The 20,391-nt window shown below is 39.2% G+C and overlaps 1 protein-coding gene and 1 long non-coding RNA gene across 3 annotated transcripts in view; one reads left to right on the top strand and one right to left on the bottom strand.

Annotated features, from left to right (window-relative positions):
- LOC148153861 (uncharacterized) overlaps positions 1-20,391 on the bottom strand; it is an 82,039-nt gene that overhangs the window by 17,950 nt on the left and 43,698 nt on the right. The gene's annotated exons all lie outside the window — the stretch shown is intronic.
- LOC106918387 (glycogen phosphorylase, muscle form-like) lies at positions 783-19,849 on the top strand. Of its 2 annotated transcripts, none has more exons than XM_014988090.2 (20): positions 783-1,149; positions 3,727-3,828; positions 6,899-6,977; positions 7,045-7,148; positions 8,273-8,404; positions 10,251-10,362; positions 10,493-10,575; positions 11,067-11,210; positions 11,490-11,582; positions 12,838-12,984; positions 14,146-14,309; positions 15,396-15,510; positions 16,165-16,266; positions 16,350-16,497; positions 16,578-16,636; positions 17,371-17,512; positions 17,655-17,862; positions 18,151-18,285; positions 18,443-18,509; positions 18,767-19,849. In XM_014988090.2, exons 1-20 carry the CDS (start codon positions 907-909, stop codon positions 18,914-18,916), a joined length of 2,529 nt encoding a protein of 842 aa, XP_014843576.1. In that variant the 5' UTR covers positions 783-906; the 3' UTR covers positions 18,917-19,849. The 2 variants fall into 2 exon arrangements, with proteins under 2 accessions (XP_014843576.1, XP_087871499.1); XM_088015373.1 differs by lacking the exon at positions 783-1,149 and adding an exon at positions 1,228-2,112.

Below are 20,391 nucleotides of genomic sequence, written 5' to 3'. Positions count from 1 at the left end.
CTAATTAGGTGACTTCTGAAGAAAATGATTGGACTTGGTTTTATTTAGAGATATCAAAGTAAAGGACATTGTTGATGCTTCTCTTCATTTTTATTTGTGAAAATATTTGACAAGCATGTTTCCAGTACCAACATTCACCCACCATTTTCTTTCTACTTCATAATAATGTTAATCTGTGATCTTCTATGATATCCAATCCTACAAATTAATATATCAAGAGATGGCCACATGAAAAAGAGGGTCAGATTTGGCCCTTGGGCCTTGAGATTGACACATAAATAATAACCTTCAAGGTAAAAAAATAAAAATAAAACTTTTTTTTTCATAGTCGATCAAAAATTGTATTTTTCCAGAAAAGCAGAAACTATGGATAGTGAAGAGTGACAAATTATAAGTAGATACCTAAAATAATGCAGTCAGCAGCCCTGATCCCGCCCACTGAGTTTGATGGGTAACGTTGGCATCTTAATTCATGATGTGTTTCATGAAGTAAGTTAAAAAATTATATATAGGTTGTTTTTTTAATGAAATACATTTAAATAAGGCACATGTAATTAATTGTATGTTTCAAAAATTTATTCTGTATTTATTTATAGATTTAAAAAATTGACACATTTAAATTATTTCATAATTAATTTATTCAATGTAATTTGTAACCTTTTACTCTCCTTAAAAACATAATTCCGCCTTACGCCTTTAATAATTTAGCTTTATTGTGAAAGGTTTGCCGGAAAAGCTTATGCTTTTCTTGTCAACTTGACACAAAGGTTATAAATACAGCAAAAGCGGAAGGTTCCACTGGCCGGTTGCTGTCATTTAGGAGTCAGGGAGGACAGGGCAGTTGTTCAGTCGAGGATTAGCTTCACATTCAGTCTAAAGCAGGTAGCACCGAGCGAGCCTCCAGCCATGGCCAAGCCGCTGACAGACCACGACAGGAGGAAGCAGATTTCAGTCCGGGGACTGGCCGGGGTGGAAAATGTAGCGGACCTGAAAACTAATTTCAACAGGCACCTCCACTTCACCCTGGTGAAGGACCGAAATGTTGCAACCAAACGGGACTATTACTTCGCCCTGGCCAACACGGTCCGAGACCACTTGGTGGGCCGCTGGATCCGAACGCAGCAGCATTACTATGACAAGGACCCGAAAGTAAGCAGCTGATGCCGCAGTCTGCTCCGGCACGTACACACAGCTGATGAGATGAGCGGTGGGAGGGGCTGAGGGACCGCGCGCTGCTGCTGCATTGTCACTATTAGCTGTGCGCGTGAGATGTTTTATGTGTTTGAGTACGTGCGCGTGTATGATCTGCTCCTTGCATCCATTTATAGTCATGCGCGGACTTCCTGCTGTTGACGCATGTGTGTGTGTGTGTGTGGTGGGGGGGGTGTGTGTGTGTAAGCAGCTCAGGTACATGCAGACGCCTTCTCTCTCCATCGGCCTTTCTAACCTTCAAAAGACCGTCTTCTCCACCTTCCCTCCCTCTCTGTCAGGCACGCACGCACACACTGCTGCTAAGGACAGTACAAGTAGAAATCCGCGGCGAGTTCCGGTAGAGACGCAACTGGTTGTTGGAACGTGATTGCGTAACAGCGTTCATCCATCCCCCCCATGAGCGACCGCATCACAAAATGGCCTCGCCACAATGCTGTTTGAAGGACTGTTTGAGATCAAATCTATTTTTCTATTAATAGATGCTGTCATCGACAGAACTCTCCGCTGCCTCCTGTAGTTGGTGACAGTTGAATCCAGAGGGTTTCCTCTTGATTGAAGAGAATGACTCGCTCATGTGCAAAGCATAATTTAATGTGCATGACTTGGATCTCAGAGAAGAATCTTAGTGTTTTGTCATTTGTGTGCAGCTGTAATATGCTGTAATATTTTTTATGAACAGTTTAATTGTTGATCTCATATAAGTGGGGTTTACACATTTTTGTTAATTGATTCCTATTCATCTAACTTGTTTAGTTTGGATTATGGTGCACGGTTTACCTCCGTTTTTCCAAAAGTTAACTTTGTAGGACATACAAGGACAATCTTTCACCAGCCAGCGAGTGTGACCCAGCTTTTACCGTGAGGGAGGGGTCCTTTAAAAGGAGGACAAAGCCTTTGAAGGTGGGAGGTGGTTTCACCTTACATCTAATTTAAAATATCATGAACCATTTATAATGTGCTGTAAATACTACTGGAGTTTATGCATGATCAAGCTCACACTGATGCTCAGTTTTCTGAGTCTGACCTGCTGATTCTGATATTGACAGGTCTGTTTTTTATTCTACAGACTTTAAGACATAAAGGAACAAGAAGTCATCATATTCCTTGATTGTTGTTTTTCAATTTCAAAATGAACGCTAACTTAAAACTGGTTCTCAAACCTTTTTAGGCTCATTTTGCAGTTCCCAAACCACCTTCTTACTGAAGTACACACAAGCACAAAAAAACCAGTGCATCAGAAAAAGGCAACAATAATAGAAAATGGAAGAAAAAACTTAAAACCTACAAATCAAATGCAAAAGAAAATTCTGCCACCACAGGAAATGGAATCAAATGGCAAAAACAGCAGCAAGTATGAAGCGCTGCAAACTGGCTTCACAAAATGGAAGTCTTCCAGACCATGAGGGGAGTATGATATAATATTACCAAAGTGAATACTGTAATTTTGTAAAAGACTTCATATTTGAAATGAAGAGCATAATGCATGCTTTCTTTCTTCCTCCAACTTTCTTCTGGACATCCAGTTGAATTATGACATCCTGTCTTTACTGAGGTTCTGGTCCCATATGTTTTTGAGGTTGACTCCCCCTAGTGGTCTGGAGCACTTCCAGCTTATGGGACAAGTTTACGATGTTTTAAACTTGGTGTTTTGCTATTTACAGCATTTTCCCTTTTGCAACATTTTGCCTCTTATCACAACATTTTTAGTTTGCAGTGTTTTTTTGTTGCATTTGTTTTTTATGTTTTTGTGTTTTGGAGTTTGCATCATTCATGTGTTTAGTTAAGTAATAAGAATTAAGAAAAGTGACATAATGAGTATAAAATATATCAAGTTTCAGCTAGGTGCTGTAACTGTGTTGCACCTTGTCATATCACCATGGAAACGGCTTTGAATGAGTAGTGCGAGAGCAAGTTTGCATTGCAACACTGGACTTTACATTCCTGCTTTCAGTGTAGATATTAGGAAAGGACTTACCACATGTTGAAACTTTGTCTGAAGATAGCGTTTTGACCTTGGCTCCTCTACAGCCCTGCTACACATGCATCAGCTGCTCTTGTTCCTGAACCTGAGAAGGTCATCTATTGTATGAGCCAGGCATTTGTTTCACAAAATGTTGTGCATGCTTGGTATGTCACTTATTTTGCTGTTTTATAAATGGCAAATGGCTATTCTTTAACTTTTGTTTCTTGTTTTATCTCCACATCCTTCAAAGATGACAGGAAATCTTTTTAATGTATGTGCTGCATATAATATCAGTAACACATCTAGCTGCTTCTACCAGTATGAAAAAATTTCTGAGGAAACAGAAGGATGTTCCTTTGATGCAACTGATACTGCTCTAACTAAACTTAAATACTGACCAGTTTTTACTCTGTGTAATGATAATAATAGTGATAAATAATAATTGGATAAAAGTGTAGATATTTGCTATTAAGTCGACTCTGTTCTTTATACTAGAGTTATAACAGATGGGATTGGAATAAACCTACTGGTTGTTCTCTGGTTTTCTGCAGCGTGTCTACTACCTCTCCCTGGAGTTCTATATGGGTCGGACTCTGCAGAACACCATGGTGAACCTGGGCCTGGAGAACGCATGTGATGAGGCTACCTACCAGGTAAAGGAAATCACTGATTTCCAGCCATGTCTACCTGCATTTTGACAAGCATGTTCAAAACTAAACTTCAGCTTTGAGGAAAACTATCATCTATAAGAAGCATCTGAGAAACACCCTAAATTCATAATGTTCTGTATTACGAGACAAACATTTAAGCACCTGACAGTTTTCTTCAGTCTTCTCTAAAGGCTGTAGTCTTTCTGAACAGATGATGTTGAGATGTTTGCTACCTGAACCGTGTCAAACATTTACAGTAGCATAGAAAAGGATCATAACCAATGACTCTTTCCACTTTTTATCATGTTTGCAGCAATAACGAACCAACCTTGCACATACATACATTCACACATATCACAGTGCAGCATGCCATCATCATGGCATTGTTTAGAGCTGGAATAATCTTTAACACTGCCAATGATGATCCTGCAGTTGCTTTAACTTAGGGGTTTTCAACTCCAGTTTGCATCACCAGTGTCCTGAAACTTTTAGATGCATGTCTACTTCAACATACCTGAGTCACAATCTGAGGGAGCAGGATTCTGGTGACTTTAACTGCACCAAGGAGGTGATTGAGGTGTTTGACTGAAGTGTTGGACCAGGAATCTGGAGAGCCCATCAATGTTCTATCATGCCCAAATACAATGTTTATGACTATGACGCTGTTCTAATAAACTGTTTATAGACATGCCATAGTTCTTGAAACTAATGATTTCATTTCACTAGTCTAGAATGTAATATGTTTTAAACTGAATGCTGTGCAACAGGGTCAACCACAGCTCATTACTAAGACAGGAAGTTCAGTCGTCTCCTCGCTCAGTCACGCTCAGCAGCTGACTGAATCACTGTTAAGCTAGAACTCCTTAGCAGGAACTTGTAGGCTTAGATATGAGCTCTCTGAGAGAACTCTGAGAGTCTTTGAGAATATGGACCCTGAGATTTATGAAGATGGGACAAGAAGAAAGAAAGTCATAAGATGAGCAGTTTATTAAAAGCTGTATAAAAGTGGAAATCGGTTCACTAGTTCCATTGCAGCTTCTTAATTTCCCGTTTTAAACAGAAACAGTTTCATTCTTTAGGTTATTGTTAACTGTAGGAACAAAACAGACACTTTTTAAGTCATATTCAGGAAGATCAGCTACCTGCTTTGACTTTTGATTGAGATAACAGGAAAAAAAGGAATGGGAAATACCCTCAGAAACCCCAAACAAGAGTCATTTTGTTGTTGTTTTTCTTTTAATGGTTGAGTAGTAAGATTCTGTATCTGAACCAGGAAGAGAAATGCAAACATGTTGGGATGAGACACATAACACCATGCAAATATGTTATAGATGAGGATAAATAAACAGAGGGGAGGCACAGCAGATGGGGTGGAGTGGAGGGCCAACGGCAGGGCTGTGAGCCATGAGCAAATGCAAGCTTTATCAAAAAGGAAGTTAGATTACACACGTGTGTTTTTGCAGAACTCTAGGAGTTCTGCAAAAACAGGTGCAGAACAGGTGCAGAACGCCAACAGGTGAGGCGCTCTGCTTCTCATTCTGCCTTCAGAAACCACTAAACTTTTAAGGGGCATTATTATGTAAAGCTAAATATTATGTCTTCACCAAAAACATAACTGGAATGTTGCCTCGACTATTTCATGCATGTTTTAGAAATCCTTTAATCTCCATTTCAACCATTCACTGTGTAAATTCACTGGGTGGAACCAAATGGCTCACAGAGCAACCCTACCCCATGACTCCCTCACTTGACTCCTTCAGACTAGCCAACAGCAATTAGCAAATGCGTCTGCCGAGCTCTTTATAGGAGCTACTTCTTAGTGTAATACTGGTAAAAACACTGCTAAAGTGTTAATAGAGGAGCCATGTTGCGATGACTTCCTGAAGGCAGAGTTTCAGAAAGAGCTGGGGATCTTAAAGAGACAGAGGCCCAATTACAAGGTGTTCAATTACATAATAAAATTTTTTAAGTCACATTTGATGTATTTCTATAACAACTACATTTAATCTTCATTATCAACCATTTTCTTCTATCCTTCCTTGTGTCCTTTCTTCAATAGTTACTTGATTGTGCTACAAAATGGCACTTTGTTGCCGGAAAACGCACAGTACTGCTCCTTTAAAAGGCATTCAAGGTTAATAGGTTTCTATACTGTCATCTGATAAACTAATCATGAATGTCAGGGCCCATATTCACAAAGAATTCTAAGGCTAAAAGTAGCTCCTTGTGACATAATATTAAGAAAAATCTTAGAATTTTACCTTGGTAAGATAAATGTTATTTGCAGTGCATTTTAGGCCTTAAGAAAGCTGCTGCAGTGAGGAGTCTAAGAATGTGTGAAAAAGGAAACATGGTGTAAGGTCTGCCAGAAGAGCTGTAAAATGGATAGAGGTGTGCCATCAGCAGGCTCTTCTCCTCTGTCCTGTTTTATTTTCTCACACTTTTTTTCTGTTGGTCATTTTGCCAGATAAAAACAAGCTTATAGAAGCAGCCAATCACAATGAACTGCTGACAGCTGAGCCTCCAAATAAAATCAAACAGATAAAATGACCAGCATAGAGAAAAGCTGTGATAAATTATAAATGATGATGTAAATGAAGTGTTGATGCAGTCAAGTAATTGAATTCTGCAAACATTAATCATCATGACTCACTTCTTTTAATCCAGTCTAGATTCTATGATTGGTTAATTTCTATCAAGTGATGATGGGGGCATTTTTTTTTTTTGAGTGTTTTGTTTAGTGTATCAACCAATCACAGTCCCTAGAAGACAGCATATCCCCTAGCAACGGGTCAACCACACCTCCTCATTAAGAGGAAGTTGTCATCTCCTCGCTCAGTGAGTAGGACTCACTGGAAGGCTGAGTGAGGAGCACTGAGAGGACTCTGAGCATGTTTCTCTGGTGTTTCTTTGTTCAGTAGCTCCATGCAACATTAAAGCTGAATAGACCAGTGAGCCTGAAGTATCTTCTTGTTTACCATGTAGACCTGAACAATTCTTAGAGCTCTGTCTGGGTAATGGTGTCGGGGCAACACAGTACCTGGTTCTGCTGTAACAATGTGTTGTTCCTCAGCTGGGTCTGGACATGGAGGAACTGCAGGACATCGAGGAAGACGCCGGCCTAGGAAACGGAGGCCTGGGCCGCCTTGCTGGTGAGTGTTGGGTTAAATCCTGACGGACGTCTTCCAGCTCACAGACTCCTGCTTGTGTTCTCTGCAGCTTGTTTCCTGGACTCCATGGCCTCCCTGGGGCTTGCGGCTTACGGATATGGAATCCGTTATGAGTTCGGTATCTTCAATCAGAAAATCATCAATGGCTGGCAGGTATGGACCAAAGATGAATGATTCTTTTTTCATTCTTCTGGACCAGATGAAGAAGCATCACACTCAGCTTGTCAGAATTCATATTAAGCTTTGTAACATAACTAAATTCACATAAAACAATTCACATAAAACAACCCCCCAAACAAACCTCTTACATAAGAGGTTTGTTTTCATAATTGTTATATTTTTATATTTTTAAAAGTTCATGTTATTTCCTTTAATGACAGCTGATTTCTGTTTCTTAGAACTCAGTTTAGCATGCTTGTCCCATTATACAGGAATAAATCTGTTTCTCAGCAGTAATAGTTAGTTTTCATCTGTCCACTCTTCACGCTGTGACAGGAGATAAATAGTCACACTTGATTCCACAGACACACTGAATGTAAGAGGTTTTCAACCTTTGTAAGAAAAAGTTTTTAGTCCAGATTGTTTCTACATCATCTTTACTGGACATTTCTAGTTATTTACTTGATCAATATTTGGTTGAACAAATGTATGAACAAATTGAAACCAGAAATCTCACTTCATTCGCTCACATCTGAACTTCATTCACATCTCTGAAGAAAACCAGAGGGACATCCTCCAAACTGGTTTTCTTCTATCCTTCCTTGTGTCCTTTCTTCTTTCCTCCTCTCTCCTAACCTTCCTTTTGCTGTATCCTTACTCGTTTTAGACCTTCCTTCTGTCCTTAATGTGTTCTTCCTCTCTCGCATCCTTTATTCTCTCCTTTATTCTGTCCTATTTTCCTTCCATCCATGTGTCCTTTTCCTACTCTGTCCTTCCTTCCTTCCTTTTTTCATTTCAGTTTGAAGCATACTGCCTGTAACATATCGAGTGAACTTTTGAACCGGTAGTTTATATTTTGTGCTGGTAGTTTGTATTTTAAAGTGGTCATTAAGTAGAAAGAACTCCAAAGATTTGAGTTTGTGAAAGTCTGGAATATCCATGTGGAAATGAAGGGACCAGGATATGTGAGTGGGTTTAATGTTTCACTCACTGATCCAAACTTCTGTGGTGAGGTGTCCACTGGACCACTGTAGCGCGTGAAAGGCAGCATGAAGACATATCAGTAGTGAGTGTGCAGCAGTAACAGCTCGTGGTGTTTCCTGACTCCCTATCCACAGGTAGAGGAAGCGGACGACTGGCTGCGCTACGGGAACCCCTGGGAGAAGGCTCGCCCTGAGTACATGCGTCCGGTCCACTTCTACGGCAGGGTGGAACACACACGTGAAGGAGTGAAATGGGTCGACACACAGGTTGGTTGGTGCAGACACAAAATGGTGCAGACACAAAAGTCACACAAGTTCTGGATAAAAACTGCTCCATTTGTTTTTTATTCTGCTATAAATCACTTGTCTTCAGAAAAAGAGAAAAAGTTGAATCTGTTGTTTGTGATTTAGGATTATGAACTGGGCTACAGTCGGTATCCATTCCCAGATAGTTTATTTTGGGCATCATGTTTCTAACATCTGAACTGACTTTAAGGTTTGACAGAAATAACTGGAAACACACCAAGACAGTGTCCTGCTGGGATCTAAACCAAATCCTGGTATACTGATTCTGCTTCCACAAACAAAGAATTTCAGTGTACTTTTGTTTCATGTGATGCTGATATTTCTGGAGTATCATCATCTCACCCAAAAAGAAACTTCATTAGAAAGAGCCCTTTCAAATCCATGGCTCTGGTTGCATTGAAATAAAAGAAAGAAAAAAAAAACTTCTCCACAATAAGATATGCTTTTTATATCCAGACATTTATAAATGCCAGACTTTTAACTTTTCTGCCAGAAGGACATGGAATAGCTCAGATAAGATGTTGGACTTGCTCACCTTCACCCTCATGCAGTGATGGACAAATGTTTCTAACATACACAAAAGCCTCTGGACTGTTGAAGGACAAATGCCAAACCTGTACCGGTAACACTTTATTTGAAGGGATGTGCATAAGACTGACATGACACTGTCATAAACATGACATAACACCTGTCATGAACATGGAGAAGTCTTTATGAATGTTTATGACAGTTGTCATGAAGTGTCATTCAGTAAATGACACTTTTAATGCAAAGTTGCTCTAAAAGTTGCATTGAAAGTCCATTAAAAATGCCAACTTTGCATTAAATTATCATAATTTACTAAATCATGGAAACGGCTACCCCACACAGTAAAGCATTAACAATGGCATCAACAGTTCAACTGATTTTTCTTTAGTCTGCGATATAAAATAATTGCATTAGATCAACTACACTATGCTATTATTCAAACTGATTTTTTTAATATTGTGTAATAAATTCCTGAGGGTGAGACACAACCTCCTGGCTCTGATGGCTGTGAATTCCCACAGAATAACAGAGTTTCAGCTCCATACATCTTGATGGCTCAATTGTGTTGTTAATCAATACAGTGTTGATAATAATGGGCCTGACATAGAATATCTTATCAGCAAACTCACCCGACCTTAACACCATATGCTTTAACAAAGCTTCATTGTCAGGTCAGGTGAAACATTAGAATATTTTTCTGATTGAGCTGCCTGGCTTTACATTTTAGTGATGTATCTAATGTACATTAGATGTATCTAATGTTCTATTCCAAAGTCTTGGAATAGAACTTTGTCCTATTTCAAGACAAAGTTGTTTGAATGTTTGCAAATTTAAAACTTATTCCTTGAAACCACTTACATTTACAAGTGTATAGTTTATGACTGGGTTTGACTTAAAGAACAGGCTCCATAGGAGAGAATCATCAACTAATTTTGGAAAGAATTTCATGGGGCTTAATAAAAACACCCAAATTATTATTATTATTTTTATTTGGGAATTATTATTACATAAAATTGTATTTCAAAGCACCATCACAACAGTTCTGCTTAACAGTTTGAATCTTGGAGATGTGACACATGGGTTTATGGGAGGATTGTCCCTTTACTCAGAATTGGTGTATAAATACAAATTCAGTGGTAATTCAGTTCTAATTGTAGAAAGATCATGTTAAACCTTTTCTCACTGTGATCCCAGATGACTCCCTAAGATCACACTTTAGCTCACTGCAGAGAGCAACAGAATAGCCAGAGTAATGGTTTCTGTTGTTGTTTCCTCCCAGGTGGTTCTGGCTCTGCCCTATGACACCCCGGTTCCTGGCTACAGGAACAACATCGTTAACACCATGAGACTCTGGTCCGCCAAGGCTCCCTGTGAATTTAACCTCAAAGACTGTAAGCATTGTTTGCATTAATGCAGAGGTTCCATAACATGACATGCTGAAAGCCTGCTCAGTGAAACATCTGAGGATATGTGGCTGGTACTGAGAGGAAAACACTGACCTGCTCTGCTACTGCCCCACAGTTAATGTTGGTGGTTACATCCAAGCTGTCCTGGACAGAAACCTGGCTGAGAACATCTCCAGGGTTCTGTACCCCAACGACAATGTGAGTCATTTTATTGTTTCTCGGACACAACCCAGCAACCCCTTTTCATTGTACGTTAAAAGCATGACATTGCTGCAGGGATGCACAATATATCGGCACTAACATGGGTGTCAGCCAATGTTAGTCATTTTTAGCATATCATATTGGTCCAGTAAATAAAACTGAACTGATATTAACCCCCTAACTGTTGTCCTCAAAATACTTGCATATTATCCACTGGGTCCTCATGACAGCTTTAAATTTTTTGAGGTTTATAACAGTAAGGGAAAGTTGATTTGATATGATTGTGGATCAGTGCTGCCCCCAGTGGCCTAATGTCATTAAATATTTCAGTCATATTACCAACACTTGATTCAGAAAGAATCAATAGCTATAAATCCAAAGCAGGTTTGTTAGCACAGTATATGGGATGTTCATTTATATATGCTGCTATATATTTTTCATGAAAGAGAAAATAATGTGATCATAACAGCTCTGTGTTGGTTGCTCAGTTTTTTGAGGGGAAGGAGCTGCGTCTGAAGCAGGAGTACTTTGTTGTAGCAGCAACTCTTCAAGACATCATCCGGCGATTCAAAGCCTCCAAGTTTGGCTCCACAGAGTTTGTGCGATTAGACCTGTCTAAGATGCCAGACAAGGTGACGGCCTCATCACATTCTCACATCCATCCTTGTTTATCCATTACCTTTTGAGATATTCCACTTACAATATAGATACAATATAGATATTGTATTGTTCTTGGTCCTAATGCTGCTTTTTCTTTGTGAACTACATGGATAAATCTTAACCATTCCGTATGTTTCTTTTGGGATCATCAAGCATATTTAGCTCCACATGCTGTCAGATGTGACATTCACATTTGATGTGGTCCATAATTATCTGTCCTCTTGTGGTTTGGTTGTGTGTTGTGTGTGTAGGTGGCCATCCAGCTGAACGACACCCACCCTGCTCTCGCTATTCCTGAGCTGATGAGGATCCTTGTGGATATTGAGAAACTTGAGTGGGAGAAGGTAGATGCCATTAAGGGGATGTTCTGACACTAAATTTCAAACTGGAAAAGTTCCTGATACTTGATTAGAGTTCTGTCTAATAATGAACTTAAAATATAATCAATTCCAGCATGATCATTTAAACGCCTTAATTATTTAAGGCTAGAAAAATCTAATATAAAGATGTGGGTATGACATAAACAGCAACATAGTGGGAAGATGACACTCTTCTCTCAACATACCATTTTAGACGAGTTTTAAACTTCCAGCAGCAGCTGCTCACTATCTTGATTCTGAGGTATGATGCTGCAGGGAGGGATGAGGAGCTCAGTGTTTGTGTGTGCAGCACTTTTAAGTGAAGTTGTGTTCTGCCCTGGGAAAAAGGAAATAGTTCACTTTGTTTGAACTTTGAGGCAAATCAGTAAATGTAAGGATGTATATTTTAATATAATTTTTTATCAAAGCATTATTTATTTTGACAACTCTATTGGAGAATAATTTCCATTGGTTTTACAAATCATGAGTTAATTCCACAGCTTATAGGCTTATTGGATCTGTATCATTTTAACAGTTTATTCTGTTGTGGAGTCATTTGGCTGCTTCACAACAATTCTGTATTTCTACCAGGTTAAGGTCAGCAGTATAACTGGGCCTTTGCAGCACTGGTTCAACTATACTGCTGGAGATTTGTTGTTGTGCTTCAGTATTGCCTTATTACACGACCCTATATGTACAAAATGTTTCACACGTGGATACAAGAACCTGACTTGGCACAGATGATACCATCTGTACCAAAAAAAGTTCTCATTTTCAATTTTGGCTTCAGATTTTGCTACATATTACTTTAAAGTTGCATGACCATAGTAAAAAACATATGATGTGACATGAAGTTCACCCAAGTTATGAAAATGGGTAACATTTTATCACAATAATTGGTTAAAAAGTTCAAAAACGGCAGCCGTTTTGAAAAATGGCCATCATCCTGGAATTCAAGTGGCTAATGTAAAATGAAAAACATATGATCTGAGAGGTCACGCATAATAACTGTTATACTTGTATCCTCAGTTGGATACACTGAAAACCTAAAATCACTAAAATCAGTGAATGCTACATGGCTTTCTCTGGAAATTCCTCCAGAAATCTTGTTTTGTTTTAATGCAACTTTGAACCATATATTCATGCTGTTGTCTTTTGAAGGGTCTTCCTTAAACCTTTCCGTATAATCCGTACAATTTTAGCCTTCCTGACTGCTCTGTCATACTGTCATGGTTTGCAGGCTTGGGACATTGTGATTCGCACTTGTGCCTACACCAACCACACCGTCCTGCCTGAAGCTCTGGAGCGCTGGCCTGTCGACTTGTTCCAGAACCTGCTACCTCGACACTTGGAGATTATTTATGAGATAAACAGGAGACATCTGGAGGTACTGGGGGAGGCGCAGATGTAGTAGGACTTTAAAAATTAGTGATCCCGGGGTGTTGTGGTGGCAGAGGGGTGAAGCACAACCCATATGTGGGTTGTGCTTCACCCCTCTGGCTGGTGACCTTTGCCGGATGTCTTCCCCCTTCTCTCATTACCCACTTTCCCGTCAATTCACTATCAAATAAAGGTCACTAAACCCACTAAAACCTAAAAAAATTGTGATCCCAGTCTTTTACTAAACGAAATGCCTACAGTATACTTAACTGTTATTTGAGGCTGATTTCTTTAGCACCAAAAGCCAGACCAAGCTACCTTCAGAACAAAAAGTATTTTCTTTTTAGTTATACAGTGCCATTTCATAATAAATATAATCTCAAGGCACTTAACAAAAAAAGTAAATTCAATCCAGACATACAGATTAAAAGTTTGTTACATCCATGCCAATTGATTCTAGTAATCAAACAATGCAGTCAAGTTTAGTTTATTGCTCAAATAGGTTAAAAGAGTTTTGTAAGTAAACGCCAAGGATTGCATCGAGCCTCTGACTTGCAGAACCAGCACTGAGCCAAGGCTCAGACTTGGCTCAGTGTGACCAGGCATCTGCCATCACTGACCAGGGCAGATGCACAGAGCATACACAAAAAAGATGCAGAAGCACTGATCCAGGAGTACTTTCAACGTTAAAAAGAAGATCAGATGGCAGTAGCAGCTCCTTTAGCGGCTTCATCTTGGACGAGTCAAGACAGAAGTCATCCTGCTATTAATGCAGAAACAGAGGAAAGTAGAGCATACATAAGAGTGTGACATGAGACAACACCCTGCATGGTCACGTGTTGACACCAGCACTCATTATAGACTGCAGTCCATAGGTGACACACTCTCAGCACCAAAATAAAGTGTTAAGTAGAAACTTAACACTTTATTATTGCAGTCCTTTTCCACAGAAAAGGACTGCAATAAATAAATCCAACCCTTCTACTGATTTACACCCCTCTATTTGGTCCTGTTCCATATAGAAATGGAACATAAAAAACAATCTTTTGATTGGTAATTTTGGATTTTTGGATCTTTACAAAATCAGGTTACAAAATGGATCTGGTTCTAACTTTTGGCAGAGGTTAATGCAGAGTGATATAAAATCTCTATTCTTCTTCCCCTGTAGCGCATCTCTACCGTCTACCCTGGAGATCATGACCGTCTGCGCCGAATGTCTTTGATCGAGGAGGGAAACGTGAAGAAAATCAACATGGCTCACCTGTGCATTGTGGGGTCTCACGCCGTCAATGGAGTGGCCCGCATCCATTCAGAAATCATCAAAAACACTGTGTGAGTAATAAAACCTGAGTCCATCTTCCTCTGTAATTATCAAGTCTTTGAATTTGATGAACAGTCATGACCAAAGTTTAGACAGTGCAACGGTTGTGGTTGAATATTTTTTTCAAATGTGAATAAAATGAGAATAAAATACTAAAAATACAACTTTTTATATTTTTTCAAATGACTTTTATTTGTAAATGCATCAAATGAATGAAAAGAGAAGGATTATATTGATAATTTTTCATATTCTGTAATTTGTATCACTGGTGATCCTGCTGTGGTTTGTGTTTATTCCAGCTTCCACCTACTTTTAGAGAACTGGCCACAGATCGTCAGTGATGTTAAGATCTGATATTTGTGACAATCTTCTCCATCATGTTGGAAAAATACGGATCATCAGATTGTTCCTGGATTATTTGTAGATGTTGTTCTTGGAGGATCCCACTATTGGAGTTGTGAATCAGGCCACTCCCTCAGATAAGAAGCAACTCTGAACTGTTCGTTATTCAATCTGAACTGGTGTTGGAATGACACAGGATTTGTGAACTTTTCTTCTCTGACAAGTGATATCCAGACTTCTCTAACAACTACAAAGATGATTCGTCAGACAAACTAAAAACCTGACCATTCTTCTGCTGTCTATCTTTGTACTTTGTACTGGATTTCAGTCTTTCCTTGGTAGATTCTTAGACAGAAGTTAGTCGCTGCCTTTCTTGTTAAAAGGCTGTTTTCCAAAGGAGCCAGTGTGCCTGGAGAGAACCCCATATGCACAAGTGGAACATGCAGAAACTCCATGCAGAAAGACCTACTGCTGCAGTTCAGTGCAAGATTTATTCACCCTCATGGGACAATTATCTTCAGACCTTCTTCTGTGTTGAAACAAAGTGATGATGGCTGCATGATTTAGGAAACAACTATGGCTAACACAAGAAAACTGATTTCAAGCACATCTTTTGTATCTAATTAGACTGAATAAGCTTCATCTGGCCTGATGACATGGACTTTTGGCCATGGCTCAATTTTTTTTTATTTTCTTAATATTTTGACCTTATTTACAAAGAAACACATCTGAGTGTGGTTGGACCTCTTCTCCAGGTTCAAGGACTTCTACGACTTGGATCCTCAGAAATTCCAGAACAAGACCAATGGGATCACACCCAGGCGATGGCTGGTCATGTGCAACCCGGGCCTGGCTGAGGTCATTGCTGAGGTGTGTGCTGATGATCTCTCAGGATTATATGGAAAGTCATTTTAGTTTAATATTTGAGTAATTTACCTAAAAAAATAATCGAATTCTAAATCAAAGCCTTTTGGCTAACAATTGGTTATTTTCTTCCACAAAAATTATATTGAAATATGAATAATAATGAAGAGTTGACAGAGTGACAGCATAATGTTTTTAAAGGATGAACGAACTGTGTGAGTTGACCCCAGCTGTTGCTTTATCTTGGGAAGGTGTTCCGTCTTTGTAGACCAATGACATGATGATGATCTGTATCATCTGTTAGAGAACTACAGGAATTTCCTTCTTCAGTTCGACTCATAAAGTTCTTTACATGTGCCTATATCTTTGAGTTAATTTTTTTTTGTGTAAGGTAATTTTATTTATATAGCACATTTTCAGCAACAAGGCAATTCAAAGTGTGAACCTTTCTCAGGAAATCTATCTCTGTATTGGTTTTATAATTTTATGATTAATATTTTGAATGAGTTTTTATTGGTTTTACTTTAGTTAAGGTTTTTATTGTAGTTCTGTCGTACTTTGAGATTTACGTGTAAAGTGCATTATAATTAAAATCGTTTTATGTTACCGTGTTATTATTTAAATTTTTTTGACTCACTCTCTGACCTGCTTAACTTCCAGAGGATCGGTGAGGATTACATCCGTGACCTGGACCAGCTCAAGAAGCTTTTGGATTTTGTGAATGATGACGCCTTCATTAGAGATGTTGCAAAAATCAAACAAGTAATTGCTGAATAATTAAATCAGGGTTTATTAAATTTATTCTGTTTGGTTTTTACATTGTGTCTGTCTGCTTGAACCTTAAGGAGAACAAACTGAAGTTTGCTGCCCACCTGGAGGAGCACTACAAGGTGAAGATCAACCCCAACTCCATGTTTGATGTGCAGGTGAAGAGGATCCATGAGTACAAAAGGCAGCTGCTCAACTGTCTGCACATCATCACATTCTACAACCGTAAGCTGTGCAGAAATGAATGTAGGTTTTTTATTTGAGGAGAAAAAAATGTAATGTTAATGGTGGTTTTTTTCAATCAGGTATTAAAAACGAGCCCAATAAGTTATGGACCCCTAGGACTATCATGATTGGAGGAAAGGTGAGCAGCTCTGTTCTTTTCTCTGAAATATACTCGCATGATAGTTGCAGAAGATTAGTAATTAAACATAATCAGTGTCTGTCCCCACTACATGCAGGTCAGGTCCCCTGTCTATAACCCCGTCCCCTCAGAAACCTGAAGCCTTTACTCCAGTTTTGATACCTTCAGTTATAGTCAGCACTGTTAGATATTGGTATGTTTCAGTTTTCCCATCACTATGTAAAAATAATTTCATGGACAAGTAAGATTTGTACTGTGTTAAATCTTACTTGGTCTGAACTGGTTTGCTGCATTTTTCAGTTGCATATCTGAGCAGATGGTGCCTCCCTAATTGGCCTAGTTAAAACCAAATGCTGTATAGAAAGACACATGACATTTTAAAGAAAGTTTATTCCAATTTAATGTCAGACATTGAGAATAAAATGGCTGTATGTCTTTTAGTCAATACTTGTAAATCCCTGCTTTCTGTTCTACTATACATATTTAATATATGATCATTTCCTAAATATAGGCTATGAGACTGCCTGCTAGCCTACACCAAGCTAAGCTAAATGTCTCTGTAGATCATTTTTAACTAACCAATATTACTGGCTTCATTTCAAAGTTTTGAACCTTTTTCAGGAACATATTACTGTACAGTTGAGCACAGAATAGTTGATCAGTTTTATCTGTCTGACCTGTTGTGATGCTTTGTCTTTATTGTTTTCCATTATTTTTGGTTGCTATGTTTCCAGGCAGCTCCAGGCTACCACACTGCAAAAATGATCATCAGGCTGATCACAGCCATCGGGGATGTTGTCAATAATGACCCTGTGGTGGGTGACCGCCTTAAGGTCATCTTCCTGGAGAACTACAGAGTCACTCTGGCTGAAAAGGGTAATTAATAAGTGGTGCTTTAAAATATAGAAATCCATATCTGTTATTTAGTTGGCAGCTGCAGTACACAGACTGGTCCTGTCTGTGTTGTCTGGCTCCTGTGGAAGCCAGAGTTAACTACAGTGTGTTCCATACGCTTCAGTCATTCCCGCTGCGGACCTATCAGAGCAGATCTCCACAGCTGGCACTGAGGCCTCTGGCACTGGGAACATGAAGTTCATGCTGAACGGCGCCCTCACCATCGGCACCATGGATGGAGCCAATGTGGAGATGGCAGAGGAGGCTGGAGAGGAAAATCTCTTCATCTTTGGCATGAGGGTGGAAGATGTGGAGGCAATGGACAAGAAGGGGTGAGTCTCAGCAGGGTCTGTTACCTTGAATAAATATGACATCTGGTCATAAAAAAACGGGTATCCTTGAAGTTTTTATTTATACTTGGAGTTTTATTCTCCTGTCTTTGGAAATACAGTAATAGATCAATCTAATCTATATTTATTTTCTCCAACAATCTGGACTCTGTTTGGATGCTTTATGATTGACATGTTTGTGTTTCTTTTGTTTCCATATCTGAATATTGATGTCTTGTCAGATGACATGCCATGACCTTTTGGTTTGCTTTGTCTGTGTCTTGTCCTCAGCTATGATGCCATCTGTTACTACAACCGTATTCCTGAGCTGAAGCAGGCCATGGACCAGATATCTGCAGGCTTCTTCAGCCCTGGAGAGCCTGAGCTTTTCAAAGACCTGGTCAACATGCTGATGCACCATGACAGGTAATGTGGAAAATCTGTGGAAGTTGTTGGTCACACGGCTACTTTTGTTGAATGTTATCAGCAATGTGAAATGGCATGAAATGATCATCTAAAATCATGACGAACATTTGAATAATTTGGCCCACTTCATGACTCTCCGTGGTTGCTTGTGCTGCAGGTTCAAAGTGTTTGCAGACTATGAAGACTACATCAAATGCCAGGAGAAGGTCAACGCACTCTACAAGGTCAGTGGGTCAACACTTAAAGAAATGTCTTCACTAGGGCTGGACCGACCGCAATTATAGATCAAAGCAGAGTCTTGCGTAAAAATGGTCCAGTCAAAGTCTAGATCCAAACTCAACTGGGAATCTGTGGAAAGACCTAAAAATTGATATTTGTAGATATTCTGTCTAATGTGAAGGACTTCTTGTATTTCTGTTAAATAACACTCACACACAGAGTAAGTGTTGTTTTTGATGTCTCCCTCCTCTCTGTTTACCAGAACCCTAAGGAGTGGACCAAGAAGGTGATCCATAACATCGCTGGCTGTGGAAAATTCTCCAGTGACCGCACCATCTCCCAGTACGCAAGAGAGATCTGGGGGATGGAACCCAGTTTGGAGAAGATTGCTGCCCCAGATGACCCTCGCTAAAGCGCGACAGCTGCTTCTATCCTCCACTGTAGCTTGCCATGTGCTTAGCCTCCCCCCACACCCAGCCCCCACCCTGTAGCCTCCTCACTTTGCACTGTGGCATTGCTTCCTGACAGGATGAGTCTGTCCAGCCTCAATGGTTCCTGTTTTCTCTCTTCACTGGAAGAACATCTTACTAGGCAGAGAGAGACTTAGTTTTTAACTTTGAAGTGATTTCAGTAAGATGATAGAAACTTTGCTAACTTGAGTTGTTGAAAATATCCTCTATCTGTTGTTGTTATTATTATTACAACAGGAACAGTAAAGACTTTCTTCCCTTTTCGGTGTTTTTGGTTAAACACAGGGACGTTTTGACCTGGATTCCCACATTCCTCCACTGAAAGCCAGCAGATTAACCTCAACACTTTTCTTCCAAACATGTTATGTCTTGTTGTAGACCAAGGAAGGGAGGGAAAGGTCAAAGGGCATCCCAGTCACATGACATTACAGTGACTGGATGGCTTTAAAGGAAGCCATTTTTCCATATTTGCAGCATGTCCATGTTTATGTGAGGACTTCATATTAAAGAAATATTGACTGTTCAGTGTTTTCTGGTGTTAGCTGAATGTAACCATTTCTCTGTAATGATATGAATATATAACTATAGAGGAGAGCTTTACTGTATTTAGGTTGTGATCTCATCAGCATGTTTGTGTGGCTCATTCATGTTGTCTTCCTAAAAGTGATCCGTTATAAAATAAAACTGCCTTGTTTAACAGTTTTCCTTTGGAAGATGTGTGTATTATCTACTGTTGGTGTGTGTGTGTATGTGTGAAACGGCACACTGTACTGTAACTTCATTCTGTTGTACCTTTGCAGCTTCCACTTGTCTGTCTGCTGCAAAATGGCTAAACAATCAGAAATCTGTTTTGTTTTAATAAATGATGAAACTTGGAGGACTAGTGGACTCACATTTCAACACTAGGCTACTGATTTTTGTGAAACTCCTGAAATTAAATCAAAACATGGAAGATTTCAAAAGTAAAGTAAAGCCAAATATTTCAGGATCTCAGTCAGGCTAATCTGACTTCTGGAGAGCGTGTAGCTTTGACCCAACGATGGGATGTTACCGAATCTGATATCTGATCAGTTTTCACATGGGTTAAATTAGTTTAAATATGTAAAACATTTTATAAATTCAAAAATAACTAAATGATAGAAAGTTGTCTTGATTTGCTTTCTGAAATTTGAACCAATTTACAAGTTGGAGAATCCTACTACATTTTCATCTCTTTATCAATCTCTGTTAGCTTTTCTAGAGATGTTTTTTTTTAATGAATTTCTATGTCTGTAAAAATCTGCAAAATTTTATATCAAACAGGAATAAATTTGTTCATAAACAGACATAATTAGACGCTGTACTTCAACACTGTCGATCCTTTACCATGAATTGGAGCGCTCATAGAGATTGTCTTCTCACCTGTTTAATTAAAAGA

This window comes from Poecilia mexicana, unplaced genomic scaffold, assembly GCF_051168715.1.
Source record: "Poecilia mexicana isolate PSO_F unplaced genomic scaffold, ASM5116871v1 scaffold_18, whole genome shotgun sequence".
NCBI classification, from domain to species: domain Eukaryota; kingdom Metazoa; phylum Chordata; class Actinopteri; order Cyprinodontiformes; family Poeciliidae; genus Poecilia; species Poecilia mexicana.
The sequence above is the reverse complement of the archived record's forward strand: the minus strand, read 5'-3'. Positions and strand labels throughout refer to the sequence as shown.